Raw genomic sequence first — 23767 nt, 5'->3', positions numbered from 1 at the left:
TGTGTCCAAATCCATGTGAATTAGTATTCCTATTCTCTGCTGAGAGAGAGAGGTCTGCCATGTTAATAGCGCTCTTAAATGGAGGGAAGGAGGTAATAAAACGTCCAGCCGAAGTCAAGGCCTGAGTCCCAAATGGCACCCTATTCCCTTGATAATGCACTGCTTTTGAACAGAGCCAAATCGGCCCTAGTCAGAAGTAGTACACTTAATTAAGAATAGGCAATGTATAAATATACACTGAGTCTACAAAACATTAACACCTGCTCTTTCCATGACATAGACTGAATCCAGGTGACAGCTATGACCCCTTATTGATGTCACTTGTTAAATCCACTTCAATCAATGTAGATGAAGGGGAGGAGACAGGTTAAAGAAGGACTGAGACATGGATTGTGTATGTGTGCCATTCAGAGGGTGAATGAGCAAGAAGAAAGATTTAAGTGCCTTTGAACGGGGTATGGTAGTAGGTGCCAGGCGCAACGGTTTGTGGCAAGAACTGCAAAGCTACTGGGTTTTTCACTCTCAACAGTTTCCCATGTGTATCAAGAATGGTCCACCACCCAAAGGACATCCAACCAACTTGACACAACTGTGGGAAGCATTGGAGTCAACATGGGCCAGCATCCCTGTCGAACGCTTTTGACACCTTGTAGAGTCCATGCCCCGACAAATTGCTCTTCTGAGGGCAAGAGGGGGGGTGCAACTCGATATAAGGAAGGTGTTTTATTATATACAGTTCCAGTCAAAAGTTTGGTCACACCTACTCATTCAAGGGTTTTTCTTAATTTTTTACTATTTTCTACATTGTAGAATAATAGTGAAGACATGAAAACTATGAAATAACACATGGAATCATGTAGTAACAAAAAATTGTTAAACAAATCAAAGTATATTTTATATTTGATATTCTTCAAAGTAGCCACCTTGCCTTGATGATAGCTTTGCACACCGCAGAACGAGTAGGTGTGTCCAAAGCCTCCTCACTCTACAGAAACAGGAGACAAGCCAAGGATACTACTAATGTCTGAATATGGCGTCCATTCTAGACTTCTTGGCCTGACCAGAGGCAGTTAAACTCTACAAGGCAGAGGTCCTTTATTGGGATTCATAATGAAATGAAAATGAAAACCTCTGCAGTTGAAAATGTTTTGTACTCATAGTGGAGGGATACATTTAAATGGAAGATCTCACAAAGGAGTTATGTGCAATGGTTTATTACATAGCAGCTCCGTCTGTGTCAATATGACTTCAATGTCACCATAGGAAAGCATGGTAAAGTGCATTTAAATCTCTCTAGGTTTGTTCCAGCAAGATGCTGAAGGGCTTGTAGAGGAAGAACCAGTCAACTGTGAGGAGCAAGCTCAAGACCATGCTGCAGGAAGTTGTCAATACAGTTGTTGGAGTTAACAAATGATTTTCTTACCTTTTATACTCCAATATAATATGTCCTGTCTTGTCTGTAGAACATTGGACTCACTGTAGTGCCTTGAAAGTTGTTCACGTTCCGCTAGGAAGAAATATAAATTCTTACGTTCTAATTCATTTTTAGCCCCACTGTTATGTTTTCTGAGACGATCCTTAGCTCTTTTGCTGATGTCCCTGTGTATGTTCCTGCATGCCTGCGTGTGTGTGTGTAGAATGTAGGGAGAGTGTGTGCAGCGCTACAGAGTGTGTAGACGATGTCCCAGTCCCGGTGGTGGAGGAGGAGGAGGGCGAGCTGGGCAGCGACACAGAGAACGTCCATGCCAACGGTATCCCTGGCACGCCCAGATATACTGCCTTCACCCCCTCACTGGCAGACGACAGGCTCTCTGTCTCCTCCAACGACACTCAGGTGCCCACCCACACTGCTCCCCTACATAGAATGCCATTGATAGCTTCTCAAATAGCACCCTATTCCCTATATAGTGCACTACCTATGGTCCTGGTCAAAAGTAGTGCACTAAATAGGGAATAGGGTGCCATTTGGGATTCAAATACTGTCTATGGTGTATTAACAGATTAGTTGATAAATCCAAATATTAGAGTGGCATCTGATTTGGCGTACTAATGTACATTTGTGTATATGAACATGATTTTGTGTGTTTAATATAAGAGACATCTGTGTATTTCCTTTTCTAGGAATCTGGAGCTACGAGCGGTTCCTCCCCTGTTGCTAAGTTCTCCCATATCCTCCAGAAGGACGCCTTCTTAGTGTTTCGCTCCCTCTGCAAACTCTCCATGAAGCCACTGTCTGATGGACCCCCTGATCCTAAGTAAACTCTCCTTGATACCCTGTCACAATGAATCACTGTATGAATAGACCGGTAGGCTATGGCCATAGGAGTTGACTGTGATTGAACCTCTTGGTAGCCCTTAAAGGGCGTGGGTACATATTGTAACTTGTTTTGAGCCTTTATTATGTCTAAGGCGTATGGTATGTGATGTCTATGCATAACATTGTCAACTGTCTGTTAGTCCAGATCATTAGAAGAGGATTGTATGACATTATAAAGATGTCATATGCATAATAAGGCATTTGGATGCATCAAGGAAACGTTGTCTCTGTAGATCTCACGAGCTGCACTCCAAGGTGCTGTCCGTCCAGCTGCTGCTGTCCATCCTACAGAACGCTGGGCCCGTCTTCAAGACCAATGAGATGTTCATCGACACCATCAAGCAGTACCTGTGTGTGGCACTGTCTAGGAACGGCGCCTCCTCGGTCCCCGAGGTCTTCTCGCTCTCGATCTTCCTCACCCTCTTCTCCCACTTCAAGACCCACCTCAAGATGCAAATCAAGGTACTGGAACTGTTTGGCTCTCTACATTATGAATGAATAAAAACAAGATTTAGTTTCATTGGTGCGTTGTGTTTAAACACCTTTTGTAAATACTGTGTAATAAACCCTTAACAAAATGATTTATACCGGATTTGGTGGAGTTTTATCACTGAGTGTAAGGAGGTTTTTAAACGTTTCCCTCGGGTGTTTTTCAAGGAGATCTTCCTCTACATCCTGGAGACGTCCACCAGCTCCTATGATCATAAATGGATGGTGATCCAGAGCCTCACCAGGATCTGTGCAGGTTAGTGTCTGTCTACTGTCACTACCGGGGACTTGTCTATCTGTATTCCTTTCTCTTTGGTGTTCTGTCTCCTCCAGGTCTGATACCACCTCCTACTACTGAGGCTTTGACAGACAGACATTCACCTCTGTGTCTTCTCTCTCCTCACAGACGCCCACAGTGGTGGATATCTATGTCAACTATGACTGTAACCTGAATGCTGCTAATATATTTGAGAGGCTGGTCAATTACCTATCTAAGATAGCATAGGGCAGAGTGGGGCATGAGCTTGGCACCACACCTACTCAGGTAAAAGATGCTTCCAATGGACACTCACCTTCCATACATCTCTTTCCTGTTGTGTGACCATTTTAAATGTGTTAATTTGTTGTAGGAGCTGAGCTTGAGGAAAAAGGGTCTGGAGTGTCTAGTGTCTATCCTCAAGTGTATGGTGGAGTGGAGCAATGATCAGTCTGTGAACCCCAACTCTCAGACCAGTCTAGGTAAGATACTACTTACCTACAGTACTACCTACTGTTGAATAAGAGCCAATGCGTTTCCTCTGAGACCAAGTCATCCTCATTCATAACTACTGCAGTAGCCTAGGGGCTTCTTAATGACCCACAAACCCACTGAGACGCGACGGCCCTGCTTCCACCCATATCTCTAACTACACATCTGACATCTCTCTGCGGCGCAGACTCAATTATGTTTGTGTTTATCACGACATGTTCCATTGCTGATCTGGATCTGCTTTGCTCTCTGTCTTTGTTGTTCTAAGGAAGAGCAGGTAAAGCATCAAATCTATTCCTATACTCATGGTTCCAGTTAGTTAGAGACTGAGGTTGATCTTGAATGTGTAACGGCGTTCCTCTCTCTCTTCATAAGAAGAGGAGGTGTAGTGATCGAGCCAAGGCGCAGCGGGTTGTGAAAACATGATGAGTTTTATTTAATAGACAAAACGAAACAAACTATACTTGGAAAAACTAACAAAATAACAAAACAAAACTAGACAGACTTAGCACGACGAACTGAACTAACACACGCAGAACGAACGAACAAGTACTTACTACAAACACGCACGAACAAACCGAAACATTCCCGTATGGTGTAACATCGACACAGACACAGGAGACAATCACCCACAAACAAACAGTGAGAACACCCTACCTAAATATGACTCTTAATTAGAGGAGAACGCAAAACACCTGCCTCTAATTAAGAGCCATACCAGGCAACCAAAACCAACATAGAAACAGATAACATAGACTGCCCACCCAAAACACATGCCCTGACCTAAACACATACAAAAACAACATAAAACAGGTCAGGACCGTTACAGAACCCCCCCCTCAAGGTGCGAACGCCGGGCGCACCAGCACAAAGTCCAGGGGAGGGTCTGGGTGGGCAGTTGACCACGGTGGTGGCTCCGGCTCTGGACGCTGTCCCCACACCACCATAGTCACACAACGCTTCTGTCTACCCCTCCCAATGACCACCCTAAAACTCACATCCCCTAAATAAACGGCCAGCACCAGGAGAAGGGGCAGCACCGGGACAAGGGGCAGCACCGGGACAAGGGGCAGCACCGGGACAAGGGGCAGCACCGGGACAAGGGGCAGCACCGGGACAAGGGGCAGCACCGGGATAAAGACCAGCACCGGGACAAGGGGCAGCACCGGGACAAGGGGCAGCACCGGGACAAGGGGCAGCACCGGGACAAGGGGCAGCACCGGGACAAGGGGCAGCACCGGGACAAGGGGCAGCACCGGGACAAGGGGCAGCACCGGGACAAGGGGCAGCACCGGGACAAGGGGCAGCACCGGGACAAGGGGCAGCACCGGGACAAGGGGCAGCACCGGGACAAGGGGCAGCACCGGGACAAGGGGCAGCACCGGGACAAGGGGCAACACCGGGACAAGGGGCAACACCGGGACAAGGGGCAGGTCCCGGCTGATATACTCTGGCAGATCCTGGCTGAGGGACTCTGGCAGGTCTATGCAGGCTGACGGCTCTCGACGCTCATGGCAGGCTGACGGCTCTCGACGCTCATGGCGGGCTGACGGCTCTCGACGCTCATGGCGGGCTGACGGCTCTCGACGCTCATGGCGGGCTGACGGCTCTCGACGCTCATGGCGGGCTGACGGCTCTCGACGCTCATGGCGGGCTGACGGCTCTCGACGCTCATGGCGGGCTGACGGCTCTCGACGCTCATGGCGGGCTGACGGCTCTCGACGCTCATGGCGGGCTGACGGCTCTCGACGCTCATGGCGGGCTGACGGCTCTCGACGCTCATGGCGGGCTGACGGCTCTCGACGCTCATGGCGGGCTGACGGCTCTCGACGCTCATGGCGGGCTGACGGCTCTCGACGCTCATGGCGGGCTGACGGCTCTCGACGCTCATGGCTCTCTGGCGGCTCTGGCTGCTCATGGCTCGCTGGCGGCTCTGGCAGATCCTGTCTGGTTGGCGGCTCTGGCAGATCCTGTCTGGTTGGCGGCTCTGGCAGATCCTGTCTGGTTGGCGGCTCTGGCAGATCCTGTCTGGTTGGCGGCTCTGGCAGATCCTGTCTGGTTGGCGGCTCTGGCAGATCCTGTCTGGTTGGCGGCTCTGGCGGATCCTGTCTGGCGGACGGCTCTAGCGGCTCCTGTCTGGCGGACGGCTCTAGCGGCTCCTGTCTGGCGGACGGCTCTAGCGGCTCCTGTCTGGCGGACGGCTCTGTAGGCTCATGGCAGACGGGCGGCTTTGCAGGCTCATGGCAGACGGGCGGCTTTGCAGGCTCATGGCAGACGGATGGCTCAGACGGCGCTGGGGAGACGGATGGCTCAGACGGCGCTGGGGAGACGGATGGCTCAGACGGCGCTGGGGAGACGGATGGCTCAGACGGCGCTGGGGAGACGGATGGCTCAGACGGCGCTGGGGAGACGGATGGCTCAGATGGCGCTGGGGAGACGGATGGCTCAGATGGCGCTGGGGAGACGGATGGCTCTGGCCGGATACGGCACACTGTAGACCTGGTGCGTGGTGCCGGAACTGGAGGCACCGTGCTAAGGATAAGCACCTTCCTACTAGTGCGGGGAGCAGGGACAGGGCACACTGTACTCTCAAAGCCTACTCTATCCCTGATGCGAGGTACCGGCACTGGTGACACCGGGCTGAGGACAAGCACATCAGGATTAGTAGGGGGAGAAGATACAGTGTGTACAGGGCTCTGGAGACGCACAGGAGGCTTTGTGCGTGGTGCCGGAACTGGAGGCACCGAACTGGATACACGCACTACAGAGAGAGTGCGTGGAGGAGGAACTGGGCTCAGGAGACGCACTGATAGCCTAGTGCGTAGTGTAGGCGCTGTAGGTACTAGGCTGGGGCGGGGAGGTGGCGCCGGAAATACCGGACCGTGGAGGCGTACTGGCACTCTTGAGCATTGAGCCTGCCCAACCTTACCTGGTTGAATGCTCCCGGTCGCCCGACCAGTGCGGGGAGGTGGAATAACCCGCACCGGCCTATGTAGGCGAACCGGGGAAACCATGCGTAAGGCCGGTGCCATGTATGCCGGCCCGAGGAGACGCACTGGAGACCAGATGCGTTGAGCCGGCCTCATGACACCTGGCTCAATACCCAATCTAGCCCTACCAATGCGGGGAGGTGGAATAACCCGCACTGGGCTATGCACTCGTACAGGAGACACCGTGCGCTCTACTGCGTAACACGGCCCCTGCCCGTACTCCCGCTCTCCACGGTAAGCCTGGGAAGTGGGCGCAGGTCTCCTACCTGCCCTAGGCCCACTACCTCCTAGCCCCCCCCCAAGAAATTTTTGGGAATTACTTACGGGCTTTTTGGGCTTCCGTGCCAGACGCGTTCCCTCATAGCTCCGGTTCCTCTCTCCGGTAGCCTCTGCTCTCCTCAGTGCCTCCAGCTGTTCCCATGGGAGGCGATCCCTACCAGCCAGGATCTCCTCCCATGTGTAGCAACCCTTTCCGTCCAATATATCGTCCCATGTCCATTGCTCCTTCTTTTCCTGTCCCTTACTCCATTTACTCCGCTGCTTGGCTCTGGAATGGTGGGTGATTCTGTAACTGCGTTCCTCTCTCTCTTCATAAGAAGAGGAGGTGTAGTGATCGAGCCAAGGCGCAGCGGGTTGTGAAAACATGATGAGTTTTATTTAATAGACAAAACGAAACAAACTATACTTGGAAAAACTATCAAAATAACAAAACGAAACTAGACAGACTTAGCACGACGAACTGAACTAACACACGCAGAACGAACGAACAAGTACTTACTACAAACACGCACGAACAAACCGAAACATTCCCGTATGGTGTAACATCGACACAGACACAGGAGACAATCACCCACAAACAAACAGTGAGAACACCCTACCTAAATATGACTCTTAATTAGAGGAGAACGCAAAACACCTGCCTCTAATTAAGAGCCATACCAGGCAACCAAAACCAACATAGAAACAGATAACATAGACTGCCCACCCAAAACACATGCCCTGACCTAAACACATACAAAAACAACATAAAACAGGTCAGGACCGTTACAGAATGTCAGTTTTAGCAAAACTGATAGTCAAGTAGCGACCCTTCAGTTTGTTGTGTGGCCCTGTATTTGCTAACCTGCTGTGAGCACTAGTGGTGTTCAGGCTTACAGCAGCAGACCTCATTGTGAGCCCCTGAGACCTCTGACAGGGTTTTATAGAGGGAAGGGTAATTCTTGACATTATGGGATGTCCCTACGTGCCACCCCTCCCCTCTGTAGGTCAGGAGAAGCCCACGGAGCAGGAGCCCAGTGAGAGCACCAAGCCCCCAGAGAGTATCAACCACTACGGCAGCCTCAACTCCCTGGACTCCAATGCCTCCTCAGGCATCGGCTCCTACAGCACCCTCATGTCAGGAACGGACAACGCAGAGCAGTTCGAGGTCCTCACGCAGCAGAAGGAGATCATCGAGCAAGGCATCGACTTGTAAGTGTGTGGGAGACTGGAAGTAATGTCAGAGCAGCTTTCACTTGCATACTAAATAACTAGTCATTAGGATTTGTAGATCAGTCATTCTGCTCAGTCGGTGAAAAGTGACCGAGCAGAATTTGTGCTCTCAAATGTGTCTGTGTCATACAGATGTGACATTTCCCCCGCTCTCTCTTCCTGTGCAGGTTCAACAAAAAGCCAAAGAGGGGCATCCAGTATCTACAGGAGCAAGGCATGCTGGGTACCATGCTGGAGGACCTAGCTCAGTTTCTGCATCAGGAGGAGAGGCTAGATTCTGTAAGGACCTGCTGGAACTACATAACACGCAATGGGATTAGCCTTCAGAAGATGGTGGAGATCTCCTACTACAACATGGGTCGCATCAGGCTTCAGTGGTCCAAAATTTGGGAAGTCATCGGGGATCATTTTAACACGGTACTGGTTTATATTTTTATATTTGTTTGGGGGGGGGGGGGAAATCCATAATTGGCAAGTATTTATAGTGCTGTTCACCTGCTGTTTTAATGTTGAAGTAGATGTTGAGAGATTGATGTGTTTGGAACTCTACAGGTTGGATGTAACTCCAATGAGGATGTGGCTATATTTGCCGTGGATTCCCTGAGGCAGCTGTCTATGAAATTCTTAGAGAAAGGAGAGCTCGCCAACTTCCGATTCCAGAAGGATTTCTTGAGGCCTTTCGAACATTTAATGAAAAAGAACAAGTCAACTTTGTTTTATTTTGTAATGCATGAAAGGAAATTCTAATGCTGGTCAGAAATGTATCCTGCATCCTTTGTTGCCTAAAACAATTCAAACCTTGAAATGATTCAGCTAGTCAGACATTGCAATGATTCAGTAAATCAAACCTTGAAAACGATTCAGATCTTACAATGATACAATGATTCAATAATGATTCAATGATGCCATTGCCTACAGGTCTCCCACCATTCGAGACATGGTGGTGAGGTGTATAGCTCAGATGGTGAACTTCCAGACTGGGAACATCCGGTCGGGGTGGAAGAACATCTTCTCAGTGTTCCACCTGGCCGCCTCAGATCAGGACAAGAGCATCGTGGAGCTGGCCTTCCAGACCACCGGCTATATCATCAGTAAGTGTTGGGTTATATGACTAACACTAGAGTCCTTGGTCAATGACATGACTTACCGCTGTAAACATTAAGAATAATATAGGATGGTAGTGCACGGAGAAACTCAAAACAGAAACATTGAACACTTATTTATTCCTTTTTTCCTTTTTATACAGTACCAGTCAAACGTTTGGACACACCTACTCATTCCAGTTCTTATTTTGACTATTTCCTACATTGTAGAATAATAGTGAAATAACACGTGGAATCATGTAGTAACCAAAAGTGTTAACCAAATCCAAAAATATGTTATATTTGAGATTCTTCAAAGTAGCCACCCTTTGCCTTGATGACAGCTTTGCACACTCTTGACATTCTCTCAACCAGCTTCATGAGGTAGTCACCTGGAATGCATTTAAATTAACAGGTGTGCCTTGGAAAGAAATTCCACAAATTAACTTTTAACTTCTTAATGCGTTTGAGCCAATCAGTGGTGTTGTGACATGGTAAGGGTAGGTAACCACATCAGCCACGCTGATCCTCAACATGGGGGCCCCTCAGGGGTGCGTGCTCTCCTGTACTCCCTGTTCACCCATGACTGCATGGCCAAGCATGACTCCAACACCATCATTAAGTTTGCCAACGACACAACGGTGGTAGGCCTGATCACCGACAATGATGAGACAACCTATAGGGAGGAGGTCAGAGACCTGGCAGTGTGGTGCCAGGACAACAACCTCTCCTTCAACGTGATCAAGACAAAGGAGATGATTGTGGACTACAGGAAAAGGAGGACTGAGCATGCCCCCATTCTCATTGACAGGACTGTAGTGGAGCAGGTTGAGAGCTTCAAGTTCCTTGGTGTGCACATCACCAACAGATCCTCAAAGAGTTCAAAGAGTTCCTCAGATCCTCAAAGAGTTCTACAGCTGCACCATCCAGAGCATCCTGACTAGTTGCATCACAGCCTGGTATGGCAACTGCTCGGCCTCTGACCGCAAGGCACTACAGGGTAGTGCGTACGGCCCAGTACATCACTGGGACAAAGCTTCCTGCCACCAGGACCTCTGTACCAGGTGGCGTCAGAGGAAGGCCCTAAAAATTGCCAAAGATTCCAGCCACCCAAATCTTAGACTGTTCTCTCTGCAAGCGGTACCGGAGCGCCAAGTCTAGGTCCAAAAGACTTCTTAACAGCTTCTACCCCCAAGCCATAAGACTCCTGAACAGCTAATCAAATGGCTACCCAGACTATTTGCATTGTCCCCACTCATTTTTTATTTTATTTTATTTTTTATTTTTTTACTTCAGCTCATTTTAGTAAATACTTTCTTAACACTTATTTTTCTTAACTGCATTGTTGATTAAGGGCTTGTAAGTAAACATTTCACTGTAAGGTCTGCACGTGTTGTAATCGGCGCATGTGACAAATATATATTTTTAAAATTTGATACAGAAGATCAGGAAGACCATATTATGGCAAGAACAGAAACGACAGTCCGTTACTTTAAGACATGAAGTTCAGTCAATGCGGAAAATTTCAGTCACAAAAACCATCAAGCGCTATGATGAAACTGGCTCTTATGAGGACCGCCACTGGAAAGGAATACCCAGAGTTACCTCTGCTACAGAGGATAAGGTCATTAGAGTTACCAGCCTCAGAATTTGCAGCGCAAATAAATGCTTCACAGATTTCAAGTAACAGACACATCTCGACATCAACTGTTCAGAGGAGACTGAACAGTTGATGTGTGAATCAGGCCTTCATGGTCGAATTGCTGCAAAGAAACCACTACTAAAGGCCACCAATAAGAATAAGAGACTAGGTTGGGCCAAGAAACACGAGCAATGGATATTAGAACGGTGGAAATCAGTCCTTTGTTCTGATGAGTCCAAATTGGAGATTTTTGCTTCCAACCGCCGTGTCTTTGTGAGACGCAGAGTAGGTGAAAAGATGATCTTCGCATGTGTGGTTCCCACCGTGAAGCATGGATGAGGTGTGATTGGTGTGGGGGTGCTTTGCTGGTGACACTGTCTGTGGTTTTATTTAGAATTCAGGACACACTTAACCAGCATGGCTACCAAAGCATTCTGCAGCGATATATGCCATCCCATCTGGTTTGCGCTTAGTCCCACTATCATTTGTTTTTAGGACAATGACCCAACACACCTCCAGGCTGTGTAAGAGCTATTTGACCAAGAAGGAGAGTGATGGAGTGCTGCATCAGATGACCTGGCCTCCACAATCCCCTGACCTCAACCAAATTGAGATGGTTTGGGATGAGTTGGACCGCAGAGTGATAGAAAAGCAGCCAACAAGTGCTCAGCATATTTGGGAACTCCTTCAAGACTGTTGGAAAAGAATTCCAGGTGAAGCTGGTTGAGAGAATACCAGGAGTGTGCTAAGCTGTCATCATGGCAAAGGGTGGCTACTTTGAAGAATATAAAATATGTTTTGTTTTTTTTAACACTTTTTTTGGTTACTACATGATTCAAATGTGTTATTTCATAGTTTTGACGTCTTTACTATTATTCTACAATGTAGAAAATAGTAAAAATAAAGAAAAACCCTTGAATGAGTAGGTGTGTCCAAACCTTTTGATTGGTACTGTATATACATTTTAAAGTGTATTTTTCATTTTTGTTCTCAGCAAATGTATTTGCGAAACACTTCCTGGCCACCATCGACTCCTTCCAGGATGCTGTGAAGTGTCTGTCTGAGTTTGCCTGTAACGCATCCTTCCCTGACACCAGCATGGAGTCCATCCGCCTCATACGCTACTGTGCCAAATATGTGTCTGAGAGGCCACAGGTGAGCACTATATAGCAAAGGAGTTCAAGTAGCCTACTCGGAGATAATACTAGGATGTGAAATACGAGGGCAGAAGTCCTAAGTAATGTATTAAACCCCTCTGCATGGCCATCAGACTGTCTAACCCTGTCTAAAACACTCTCCTCCCTCTCTTGCCAGGCCTTCGAGGACTACGCTAGTGATGACATGAATGTAGCCCCGGAGGACCGGGTGTGGGTGAGGGGGTGGTTCCCCATCCTGTTTGAGCTGTCCTGCATCATCAACAGGTGTAAACTGGACATCAGGACCAGGTAAAGCCCCTCATCCTACCTGGGACAAACTTCTAGTGAGTCTTTCCTAGCCAATGTGCTTCTGCAATTCTTGCTCTTTGGGGTTTAGGTCGGTATGTGTCAAGTGCTGATGTAAAAAGGCTTTATAAAATACAGTTGATTGAATACCAGTGTCCCTAGTCCTTGTTTGCCAATTTACTGATTGAGTTCCACTAGTGATGTGATCATCCCTGCTTTTGTTGCCTTAATATATAAAACAGCATAAAATAACTTTGAGTGTGAACCCTTTACTAATAAATCATCCCTGTTTCCTTGTCATTGCTCTAGGGGCCTGACTGTGATGTTTGACATTATGAAGACTTACGGTCACACCTACGAGAAACACTGGTGGCAGGATCTGTTCATGACAACATGAAACTGCCAGAGCAGCAAACTGAGGTAAGAAGCTCAAGTTGAAAGGAACTTTGTGTCATAGTCAGAATACATAGCGTGTGTTGGGCCCTATGGGTCCTGGTCAAAAGTAGAGCACTATATAGGGAATAAGGTGCCAACTGCTGTATACTAATGAGCTTCATTTTCCCCTTTAAACCCAGAAAGCTGAATGGATGACTACCACCTGTACCATGCACTTTACGCCATCTGTGATGTCTTCACTCAGTACTTTGAGTTTCTCAGTGATATTCTCCTGGACCATATCCTGTCTCAACTGTACTGTGTGTACATTAAGGTGAGAGAAGAGGTCTTGTTGTCCATGTCTCATCTAAAACACCTCAAGAGTTTTAGGCCTCTCTCTCTCTCTTCCTTCTCGCTTTCTGACCTGCTTTCTTCTCTCTCTCTCAACTGCTTTGTCTGACCTGTTCTCTCTCTTCCCTCTCTCTCTGACCTGCGCTCTCTGACCTGGTCTCTCTCTTTCCTCTTTCTGACCTGCTCTCTTTCTCTCCCCTCTCTTTCTGACCTGCTCTCTCTACCTCTGAACTGCTCCCACCTCTCTCTCTCGCTCCCCTCTCTAACTCAGCAGCATACCACCCTGCATACCACTACTGGCTTGCTTCTGAAGCTAAGCAGGGTTGGTCCTGGTCAGGCCCTGGATGGGAGACCAGATGCTGCTGGAAGTGGTGTTGGAGGGCCAGTAGGAGTTACTCTTTCCTCTGGTCTAAAAAATGTCCCAATGCCCAAGGGCAGTGATTGGGGACACTGCCCTGTGTAGGGTGCCGTCTTTCGGATGGGACGTTAAACGGGTGTCCTGACTCTCTGAGGTCATTAAAGATCCCATGGCACTTATCGTAAGAGTAGGGGTGTTAACCCCGGTGTCCTGGCTAAATTCCCAATCTGGCCCTCAAACCATCATGGTCACCTAATAATCCCCAGTTTACAATTGGCTCATTCATCCCCCTCCTCTCCCCTGTAACTATTCCCCAGGTCGTTGCTGCAAATGAGAACGTGTTCTCAGTCAACTTACCTGGTAAAATAACGGTAAAATAAATAAAATAAAATAAAATAAAAACTCACCCTCCCTCTGACCTCTGTCTCTCCTCAGACAACGAGCAGCTGGCGCGCTCAGGGACCAACTCTCTGGAAAACGTGGTCATTCTGAACAGGGGGAAGTTCCACCCAGAGACGTGGGACAAAACCTGCGACTGTATACTGGACATCTTCAAAACAACCATCCCTCATGCGTAAGACCCTTTTGCTATCACAGGAAGTGCTTTACTACAATAGGGATTTCATATTGACTGTCTTGTGTATGTTTTTATGTTCTATGAACTTGACCACCTAGAGGTGATAACAGCAGTAGATTGACTCTGTTCTGTATTAGAACGGTGGACTCTGTTCTCTTGGGCATCCTCTCCTTAGGTTGTTGACGTGGAGACCAGCAGGAATGGAGGGAGAGCTGATGCCACTGTACGACCCCTCAAACCTGGTAGGTTTACTACTCATCTGTGTTTGCCACCCCCCTTTTACCATTTATTTGGTTTATGTTTGAGACTTTACACTGACTTCCCAGTACACTACTTCTTAACACTCTCATAGAAATGGGATCGTCATGCTGAATTGTGATTATGTATGATAAGGTGTGTTTGATTTGGATCTCTTTTAGTCCCCATTTGGACTAATCTTCCAAGAGTCCTTAAACATTAAAATACAATTTATAATACAAACACATTTTCACATATAACACACTATTACAAACATACATAATATACTAACTCAATAAATACTCAATCTAAAAAATATTGATTCTTCATCTACTATAGTCCCACAAAATTTCTATGTATTATATTTAAATTGTTTTAAAATAATGGTTAAATGTATATATTGAAAGGTTTCTAGTTTGCTCAGTTAATTTATTCCATTTCTTTATTGTTCTAAATCGAAATGTTATTTTGCCTATTTCTCTTTTCTGTCTGGATAACGCATAGATGATGGACAATCTATTCCGAGTATTTACGGAATGTCTGTCTCTTACCAACTGAATATCGTTGTGAATAGAACTTGACCGTTTTAAATTATGTATATTATGAAATAAAATAAGCATGTTTTTTTCAATTATCTTGTCGATTGATGACCAACCAAGAACACTGCCCATGACTGCAACAGAAGAACCATATCTCCACCTTAAAACAATCCTTGCTACTTTGTTCTGTGCATTCTGCAGCCTCCTAACTTTACTTGATGATGCATTTCCTCAGACCAGAGAACAGTAGTTCACCTGACTCTCAATTAATGCTTGTGTTATTAGCTGAATAATTTTTCCTGGTAAATATTTAGCTATCCTTCTGATTATGCATGCTGTTTTAATATTTTTTTTTTTACATAGATTACTTATTTGAGACGACCATGATAAGCAGTTGTCTAGCTGCACTCCCAATAGTTTGGTTTCTGCCACTTCTTCAATTTGTACTCCTCCCATACTTAATTGTATCCCATGCTGTTTTGGCCTTTTCCTAGTTGAACAGACCAACATAACTTTGGGTTTCTTGGTGTTTAAAACAAATTTGTTTTGGCAAACCCACTCCCTGATATTCTCCAAATCTCCTTGTAAAGCCTGCTGTACCCGTTGAACCGATTGTCTTGCTGTATAAATTGTAGTATCATCTGCAAATATAGTCGCTTGAGTTTCAACTAAGGCATAGAGAAGGTCGTTGGTATATATTAAATAAAGAAGTGGCCCAAGGCAGCTGCCCAAGAAAATTAACCATTGATATAGGTGTACTGTTTCCTGTCAGTTAGATATGACTGTACCCAATTCAATGCTACCTCCTTAAAACCATAATGCATTAATTTTGTCAAAATTCTTTCTTGATCCACTAAATCAAATGCTGCACTGAAATGTAAAAATAGTACACCCACAAACTTGCCATTATCCATAGCATTGAGCCACTGGTCAGTCATGTCAACCAATGCAGTGGTAGTGGAATGGTTTTTGCGATAAGCATGCTGTGTTGAATCTAAGCTACATACAAGTCCTTCTCTGGTGTATTCAGGACTCCATATCCCAGAAGTCAGTGGACATTCAGACTCGTACAGAGGACCAGCAGTCACTGTGCAGTGTGGACAGGATCTCCCTGGAGAACCAGAGGCAGAGAACGTACAGTGGCTCCTCAGGCACATATGAGGACGGCCCCAAAGCTAGGACCCCAGCCAGTGAGTTTGTTTGACGGTTTACTGGGCAAGTCCCTACTCCCTGGCTCCTAGACAGCCCTCCCCAGATTTTCTCTCACCCTTGCCAATGCCTTTGTCTCTCAAATAACATTTTATTGGTCACATACACATATATTTTTCAGATGTTATTGTGGGTGTAGCGAAATGCTTGTGTTTCTAGCTCCAATAGTGCAGTAATATCTAACAATTCACAACAATACAAACAAATCTAAAAGTAAAATAATGGAATTAAGAAATATATAAATATTAGGGCGACTAATGTCAGAGTGGCATTGACTAAAATACAGTAGTATAGATTACAGTATATACATATGAAATTAGTAAAGCAGTATGTAAACATTATTAAAGTGACTAGTGTTCCATTGATAAAGTGACCAGTGATTCTATGTATATAGGGCAGCAGCCTCTAAGGTGCAGGGTTTAGTAACCGGGTGGTGCTTGGCTAGTGATGGCTATTTAACAGTCTGATGGCCTTGAGATAGAAGCTGTTTTTCAGTGTCTCGTCCCAGCTTTGATGCACCTGTACTGACCTCGCCTTCTGGATGATAAGAGGGTGGACAGGCTGTGGCTCGAGTGGTTGATGTCCTTGATGATCTTTTTGGCCTTCCTGTGACATCGGGTGCTGTAGGTGTCCCGGAGGGCAGGCAGTGTGCCGCCGGTAATGCGTTAGGCAGACCGCACCAGCTTCTGGAGAGCCCTGCAGTTGCCGTACCAGGCGGTGATACAGCCCGACAGGATGCTCTCAATTGTGCATCTGTAAAAGTTTGTGAGGGTTTGTTACGCCTTCTTCTCCACACTGTCTGTGTGGGTGGACCATTTCAGATCGTCAGTGATGTGTACGCCGAGGAACTTGAAGTTTTCCACCTTCTCCACTGCTGTCCCATCGATGTGGAGAGTGGCGTGCTCCCTCTGCTGTTTCCTGAAGTCCTCAATCAGCTCCTTCATTTTGTTGATGATGAGAGTGACGTTATTTTCCTGGCACCACAGGGCCCTCACCTCCTCCCTGTAGACTGTCTCAGCATTGTTGGTAATCAGGCCTACTATGGTTGTGTCGTCTGCAAACTTGATGATTAAGGGAGGCGTGTGTGGCCACACAGTCATGGATGAACAGGGAGTACAGGAGGGGACTGAGCACGCATCCTTGTGGGTCCCCTGTGTTGAGGATCAGTGTAGTGGAGGTGTTGTTTCCTCCCTTCACCACCTGGGGGCTGGCCCGTCAGGAAGTCCAGGACGCAATTGCACAGGGCGGGGTTGAGACCCAGGGCCTCAAGCTTAATGATAAGATTGGTGGGTACTATGGTGTTGAAGGCTGAGCTATAGTCAATGAACAGCATTCTTACATGGCATTCCTCTTGTCCAGATGGGATAGGGCAGTGTGCAGTGCAATGGCGATTGTATCGTCTGTGGATCTATTGGGGCGATAAGCAAACTGAAGTGGGTCTAGGGTGTCAGCTAAAGTAGAGGTGATATGATCCTTAACTAGCCTCTCAAAGCACTTCATGATGACAGAAGTGAGTGCTACGGGGTCATTTGGTTCAGTTACCTTATGCGTTCTTGGGTACAGGAACAATGGTGTACATCTTGAAGCAAGTGGGGACAGCAACTGCCTCTTCTCCCACCTGCTATTCCTCTTTCCCTCTGTTTCTCCCTGTCGCTCACGCTGCCTGTCCTGTGTCTCTCAATGTTTTTGCAGAGGTGCAGGAGCAGAGGTTATTCTCAGGCTTGCTCATTAAGTGTGTGGTGCAGCTGGAGCTGATCCAGACCATAGACAACATGGTCTTCTACCCCGCCAGCAGCAGGAAGGAGGATGCAGAGAACCTGGCTGCTGCACAGGTAACCATGGAGTTTGTACTCAAGTCACACAGTTTCAATAACTGAAGGGAAAGACAGTAAGGGCAAAATGTATCTTATGACAAATCATATTTTGAGATGGGCTGTCAATGTTATTACAAACAATGACAAAACAAGTTATGAATCCTTGGTCCCTGGATGGGAGACCAGATGCTGCTGGAAGTGGTGTTGGAGGGCCAGTAGGAGACACTCTTTCCTCTGGTCTAAAATAAGTAAATATCCCAATGCCCCAGGGTAGTGAATCGGGACATTACCCTGTATAGGGTGCCGTCTTTCGGATGGGACGTTAAACGGGTGTCCTGACTCTCTGGTCACTAAAGATCCCATGGCACTTATCGTAAGAGTAGGGGTGTTAACCCCGGTGTCCTGGCTAAATTCCCAATCTGTCCCACATACCATCTCCTAATCAACCCCAGTTTACAATTGGCTCATTCATCCTCCCACCCTCCTCTCCCCTGTAACTATTCCCTGGGTCGTTGCTGTAAATGAGAATGTGTTCTCAGTCAACTTACCTAATAAAATAAGAGTAAAATTAATTAATAAAACAATCAGGATGGCTGACTAACATTTGGTTATAACTGAGCATTGTGGTGCTGTCAACCTCTCCAAAGAGACCCAGTAGATGCAGACGTCTTCTTGGAGGCCCAGGACCAGGGAATGTACCGCTATCTGACCTCAGATCAGCTCTTCAAGCTGCTGGGATGTCTGCTAGAGTCCCACCGCTTCGCCAAGGCCTTCAACTCCAACAACGAGCAGAGTACTGTCCTGTGGAAGGCAGGTGGGTGACTGGATGACTAAGAACCCCCTATACCTTCAAATGATCATCCCATTTCATTTGTCATTTAGCAGCTCTCTTATCCAGAGCGACTTACAGGAGTAATGTAGGTTTAAGTGCCTTGCTCAAGGGCACATCGACAGATTTTTCACTTCCAACGCACTTAACTGCTAGGCTACCTGCCGTCCCAAGCTATAATCATGACCTCTTATGACACAGAGATCCTATAAATTGATCTGATCAGGCCCTACATCCAAACAAGGGCACTGCGTTCATCCACCTCTGGCCTGCTCGCCTCCCTACCTCTGAGGAAGTACAGTTCCTGCTCAGCCCAGTCAAAACTGTTCGCTGCTCTGGCACCCCAATGGTGGAACAAACTCCCTCACGACGCCAGGTCAGCGGAGTCAATCACCACCTTCCGGAGACACCTGAAACCCCACCTCTTTAAGGAATACCTAGGATAGGATAAAGTAATCCTTCTACCCCCCCCCCCCCCCTTAAAAGAGTTAGATGCACTATTGTAAAGTGGTTGTTCCACTGGATATCATAAGGTGAATGCACCAATTTGTAAGTCGCTCTGGATAAGAGCGTCTGCTAAATGACTTAAATGTAAATGTAAATTACTACTCTATATGGGATTCTACATGGAATTCTTGTCTGATGTTGTGGAATTAGTAAACAGTGACATTTGAATGGCTTAATGACAAACAGCTGTCTCACAGCATGTGTGTTACTCAGGTTTCAAGGGGAAGTCCAAACCAAACCTGTTGAAGCAGGAGACTAACAGTCTGGCCTGTGGCCTCCGCATCCAGTCCCGCATGTACACAGACGACAGCCGCAAGGCAGCCTGGGAAGAGGTGCAGAGACGACTGCTCAAGTAAGAACTTAGCAAGAGGAAATTGTGTTATTGACTTGTGTTAAAACAGTAAAACGCATCCTGTTCAGCAACCTTTAGTCCATTGTGGACAGGAGTGATTACAGGTAGTACAGACTGAGGCAAGAACCTGCGTTTTGCTTGCCTGGTCAATCAGACTGCTGCGCTCACATTTAATTTAAAGTGAAACAGAATGTGAGTTACACTGAGATCAAGCTGGGTTCCACCAGACTAATATTCTGCTGGTCGGGGTCTGGGAATAAGTGCCACACTTCTGTAATGTCTCTCTGCTTATTGCAGTGGGTGTAGTGAGGCCCTGGCCTACTTCCTCACACTGACATCAGAGAGCCACCGGGAAGCCTGGACCAATCTCCTCCTCCTCTTCCTCACCAAGGTGGTGAAGATCAGCAATGACAGGGTGAGTCGATCACAAAGTAGAGTTCTCAATTAATCTTTCCTCGCCTCGTTCTCAAATTGCATTGGGGAAGAAAGTCCAAGGGGAGAGAGCTTGGACTTTCTCCTCCAATACGGTTGAGAAGGTGGAGATAGGATGCAAGGAAACATGGAAAGATTAATTGAGACGGTGGCTTAGTCGCAATTTTCCCTTCACGTCTGTAGAGAATGAACTAATCGGATCCCCTCTAATATCCAGTTCAAGGCCCATGCATCCAGATACTACCCACTCCTCTGTGAGATCATGCAGTTTGACCTGATCCCAGAACTCCGGGCCGTGCTGCGTAAGTTCTTTCTCCGCATCGGCAATGCCTTCGACATCTCACTGCTGCCCAGTCCCAGAGAGGAGCTAGGGCTTGCTGGAAGCTAGTGACATCATCACTAGTGGACCAGGACCAGCACAGGACACAGGCTCCAAAGACAGTCCCTCTCTGGGGTGGGAGAGGGAAAGGCTGCATCCCGAATGGCACCCTATTTCCTATGTAGTGCACTATACAGGGAATATGGTGCAATTTGGAACAGAGATGATGTTTAACCCTCTGAACTCTGCCCCTCTGAGGGCCGCAAGGGATTCTTAAAGCGGACTGGTTAGCTGAAAGTGACAGGGCCCGCAGAAAGGTACTGGAAGCTCCTCCATGCTGCACACAGTGATGTGCCGGCCAGAGATATACTATTGACAATAGTGTAGTGAGTGGGGCCCACAAAAGCACTGAATGAATGGCTGCAATATGGCTTCCTGGTACTGTACAGCATAGAAATATCATACTAATGATTAGAATAACAATACAATTATTTTACTCATTTCTCCCCGTCTGACCAACATTATGGAGGGTGTGATGTGTGCTTTTTTCTATCTCTCATGAAACTGAGGTATAAAATGGCTAGTGAAAAGGATGAGTAACGTTAATGATTTTCACTCTTGGCATTTTCTCACTTAAATTTATCCTTTACCATGGCTCTAGTTTTGTCTTTTGGAATATGACACTAATGTATGAAAATGAGTAAACATTATTCAATTTTATGTATATACTGTAACATTTAAATTAAAACAATTTGAATTTGCAAAATAATTTCACCTGCACTGTCACTACACGTATGGCCATTTTCAAAAAGCTTGGGTTCGTGGTAATGACTGGAGCAGAATAGTATCAAACACATGGTTTACAGGTGTTTGAAATTCCATTTGCTCCGTTCCGGAGAATTTTATGAGATGTTCTCCACTCAGCCACCTGTGAAATCAAGATGCACATTTTTGAGGATAATGTTTGGGTTAAAGTGTCTTGAGTGTCAGTTACATTGGGGAACGAGCTATACATTCATTTTTGTTAGATCAACTCTGATTAATGAGAATGTTCCAGGTGGTAATCAAGTGTACAAAGATGTAATTCTGCATTGATATGCAATAGAAGTAACTTTGTTGACAGACGATTTTCAGGTACATCACTATGCTGTTGTAAGAGACCCCATTTTCCTGTAGGATTATTTGGCTTTTTTCACTGAATATTTAAGTTACTTGTTATGACTTGGGCGCATGCTCTAGAATGCAAATTAAACAGCTATCAGGTGAACAGAATGAACAACACTTTATCTAAAATAATTTAATTAGGTTGAAAATGAGGTCACATTTTCACAAATATTTGAAAACATGCCATTAACACAATTTACATTAAAGGTAGTGCCATTATTATACAATGAATTTAAAACATGAATAAATATTAGTCTTTGGAACAGTTCAGAACATCAGGCTAAGGCAACCCTAGATCACTTTCTAATACGCCTTTCAGAGGATGGCAACGGCCAGGCTTAACTGATTTAACTAATCAACTTCAATAGTGCTTGACTGGAGCAAATGCCTGCACACACACTGTCCTTATAGGAATGGAGTTGCCTACCATTCAAGACAATCTGCATATTTTTCATGAAAGTACAATCTATGCGTTTTTCACAAGAAGCTTAATTCTGCATTGCAAATTAACAAGAGGCATTTTCAGAGGTAGACCATGATACAAAAGCAAAGGGCTAAGTTAGTCAAAATCAATCTAGAAGCTAAAGCAGATGATCTTTGTGTGTTGAGATACTGTGTCTTCATGACCACTGACGTAGATGCATCAAGCCAAGTGATGGCAGTGTACAAATGTCGGCCCCCTAAACACTCGGTTGTACAGCTGATGTACAAAGCGTTTGACAACAGTTGCAATACAAAAAAATACACATTTTGTGATACAACTGAGTTTGTCTGCACAATGCTTGTGTTATTATTTTTGCGCAGAAAAACTGTCAGGTCTAACAAAGCTGTAATATCAATAGTACAACCCGAGGGGGGGTGTAAGGTTAGCTATGAAGGGTAGAGGGGCTTTCCCAGTCCTGGACGGCAGACTCTGCTGGTCAGCCTCTCCCCTCGTGGGGTCTGACCGGTCATTAAGCGCTTCAGAGTCTCTGAGGTGCCTGGTCTGATCCAAGGCTCCATGGCAACCATATCCACTGAGCCCCGGGGTTCTGGGGCACGGGGGGAAACCTGCGGAGACGCATCTTCATCGCTAGACAGGTCTGCTGGACAAGAAAGCAACCGTGAAGAGATACCTACAACCCATCCATCATCTTCTTAATACTCATTCATAGAGAGATCTTCCAAGTAGATATAGATTGTTCTATTCTGGCACACTATGACAGCCTCTATGGTTTTATCTCTATGTAATCATTGCCATCTTCCAGGGCCAAGGTCTTCACCCACCTGTTCCGAGGCCGTAGTGGCTCATAGACGGCAGTCTCTTGGTTCTATGGTGGTTATGCCCTCTGCCATGCTGCTCAGTGTTGAGACTGGCCTCTGACTGGTGGGAGTAGTTCTCTGGCTGGTCCACAGGCTCTCTGGAGCACACCCGCTCCTAAACAAGCCAGAGCACAAGATATGATGACGGTAGAGGAATATAGCATTTTCAATGGAGAGCTGCCACTGGCCTCTTCATTTAAGAAGTGAGGCCATATTCACAATGTAGGGATCATGGGGCTGTTTGTGTCAAGCGTCTCAGTGCTGAATTAGGATCAGTTTTTCCTTTTAGATCATGATAAGTTTGCATGGACGGGGGAGGGGCGTGATCCGAGATCAGCCGCACCCCCCACTGAGACACTAGGAGAATATGGTCCCAGATAGAGTCTGAACTGAACTATTTGAGACTGTTAGAGGACTTACATTGTGCAGGTCTGCCCTCTTGGCCAGCCTCCTCCTCTCCCTGGCTGAGAGCTGGGGCTTCTGCTCAGGTGTGGGGGGCACTGGAAAGGTTTCACCCATGGGATCTGGAGACAAATCACTGATTAAATATACAGTACCAGTCAAAAGTTTTACATTTTTACTATTTTCTACATTGTAGAATAATATTGAAGACAACAAAACTATGAAATAACACACATGGAATCATGTAGTAACCCAAAAAGTGTTATAAAATATATTTTTATTTGTTTATTTCAGATTCTTTAAAGTAACTACCCTTTGCACATTCAGATGTCAAATCAGCACTGTAGAGCTCTCCCTGTACTATGCCGTGCCTTGATTGTATTACTGTTGATGATATCTGGAAATGTGTTGGTCACTAATGAGACGTGGTTAAGAAAGAGTGTTTTGAATACTGATGTTAACTTTTCTTGTTATAACCTTTTTCGGTAAGACAGATCTTCCAAAGGTGGGGGAGTGGCAGTCTTTACCAAGGATCACCTTCAGTGCTCAGTTGTCTCCACCAAGTCTGTCCGCAAACAATTTGATTGATTTGATTTGCTGGTTTTATAGCTCTTTGTTGATTGTTGCTGGGTGCTATCGTTCTCCATCAGCACCGGCCTGTACCCTACCTGCCCTAATCTCTCTCCTGGCCCCTTATACTAAGTCTGAATTTGTCCTGCTAGGTGACCTAAACTAGGACATGCTTAAACCACCTGACCAAGTCCTAAAGCAATGGGACTCCCTAAATCTTCCTCAGATT

At 46.3% G+C, this 23767-nt stretch overlaps 1 protein-coding gene and 1 pseudogene across 1 annotated transcript in view; one reads left to right on the top strand and one right to left on the bottom strand.

The window, feature by feature from the left end:
- The window catches only part of LOC129813502 (brefeldin A-inhibited guanine nucleotide-exchange protein 1-like), a 27162-nt pseudogene extending 5773 nt beyond the window's left edge, over positions 1–21389 (top strand).
- cspp1b (centrosome and spindle pole associated protein 1b) overlaps positions 21383–23767 on the bottom strand; it is a 20540-nt gene continuing 18155 nt past the window's right edge. Inside the window, 3 exon segments of the mRNA XM_055866980.1 lie at positions 21383–22349; positions 22531–22681; positions 22987–23090. Of these exon segments, the coding sequence (XP_055722955.1) occupies positions 22135–22349; positions 22531–22681; positions 22987–23090 (470 nt within the window). The 3' untranslated portion in view covers positions 21383–22134.

Source organism: Salvelinus fontinalis, chromosome 17 (genome assembly GCF_029448725.1).
Source record: "Salvelinus fontinalis isolate EN_2023a chromosome 17, ASM2944872v1, whole genome shotgun sequence".
Taxonomy (NCBI): domain Eukaryota; kingdom Metazoa; phylum Chordata; class Actinopteri; order Salmoniformes; family Salmonidae; genus Salvelinus; species Salvelinus fontinalis.
The sequence above is the reverse complement of the archived record's forward strand: the minus strand, read 5'-3'. Positions and strand labels throughout refer to the sequence as shown.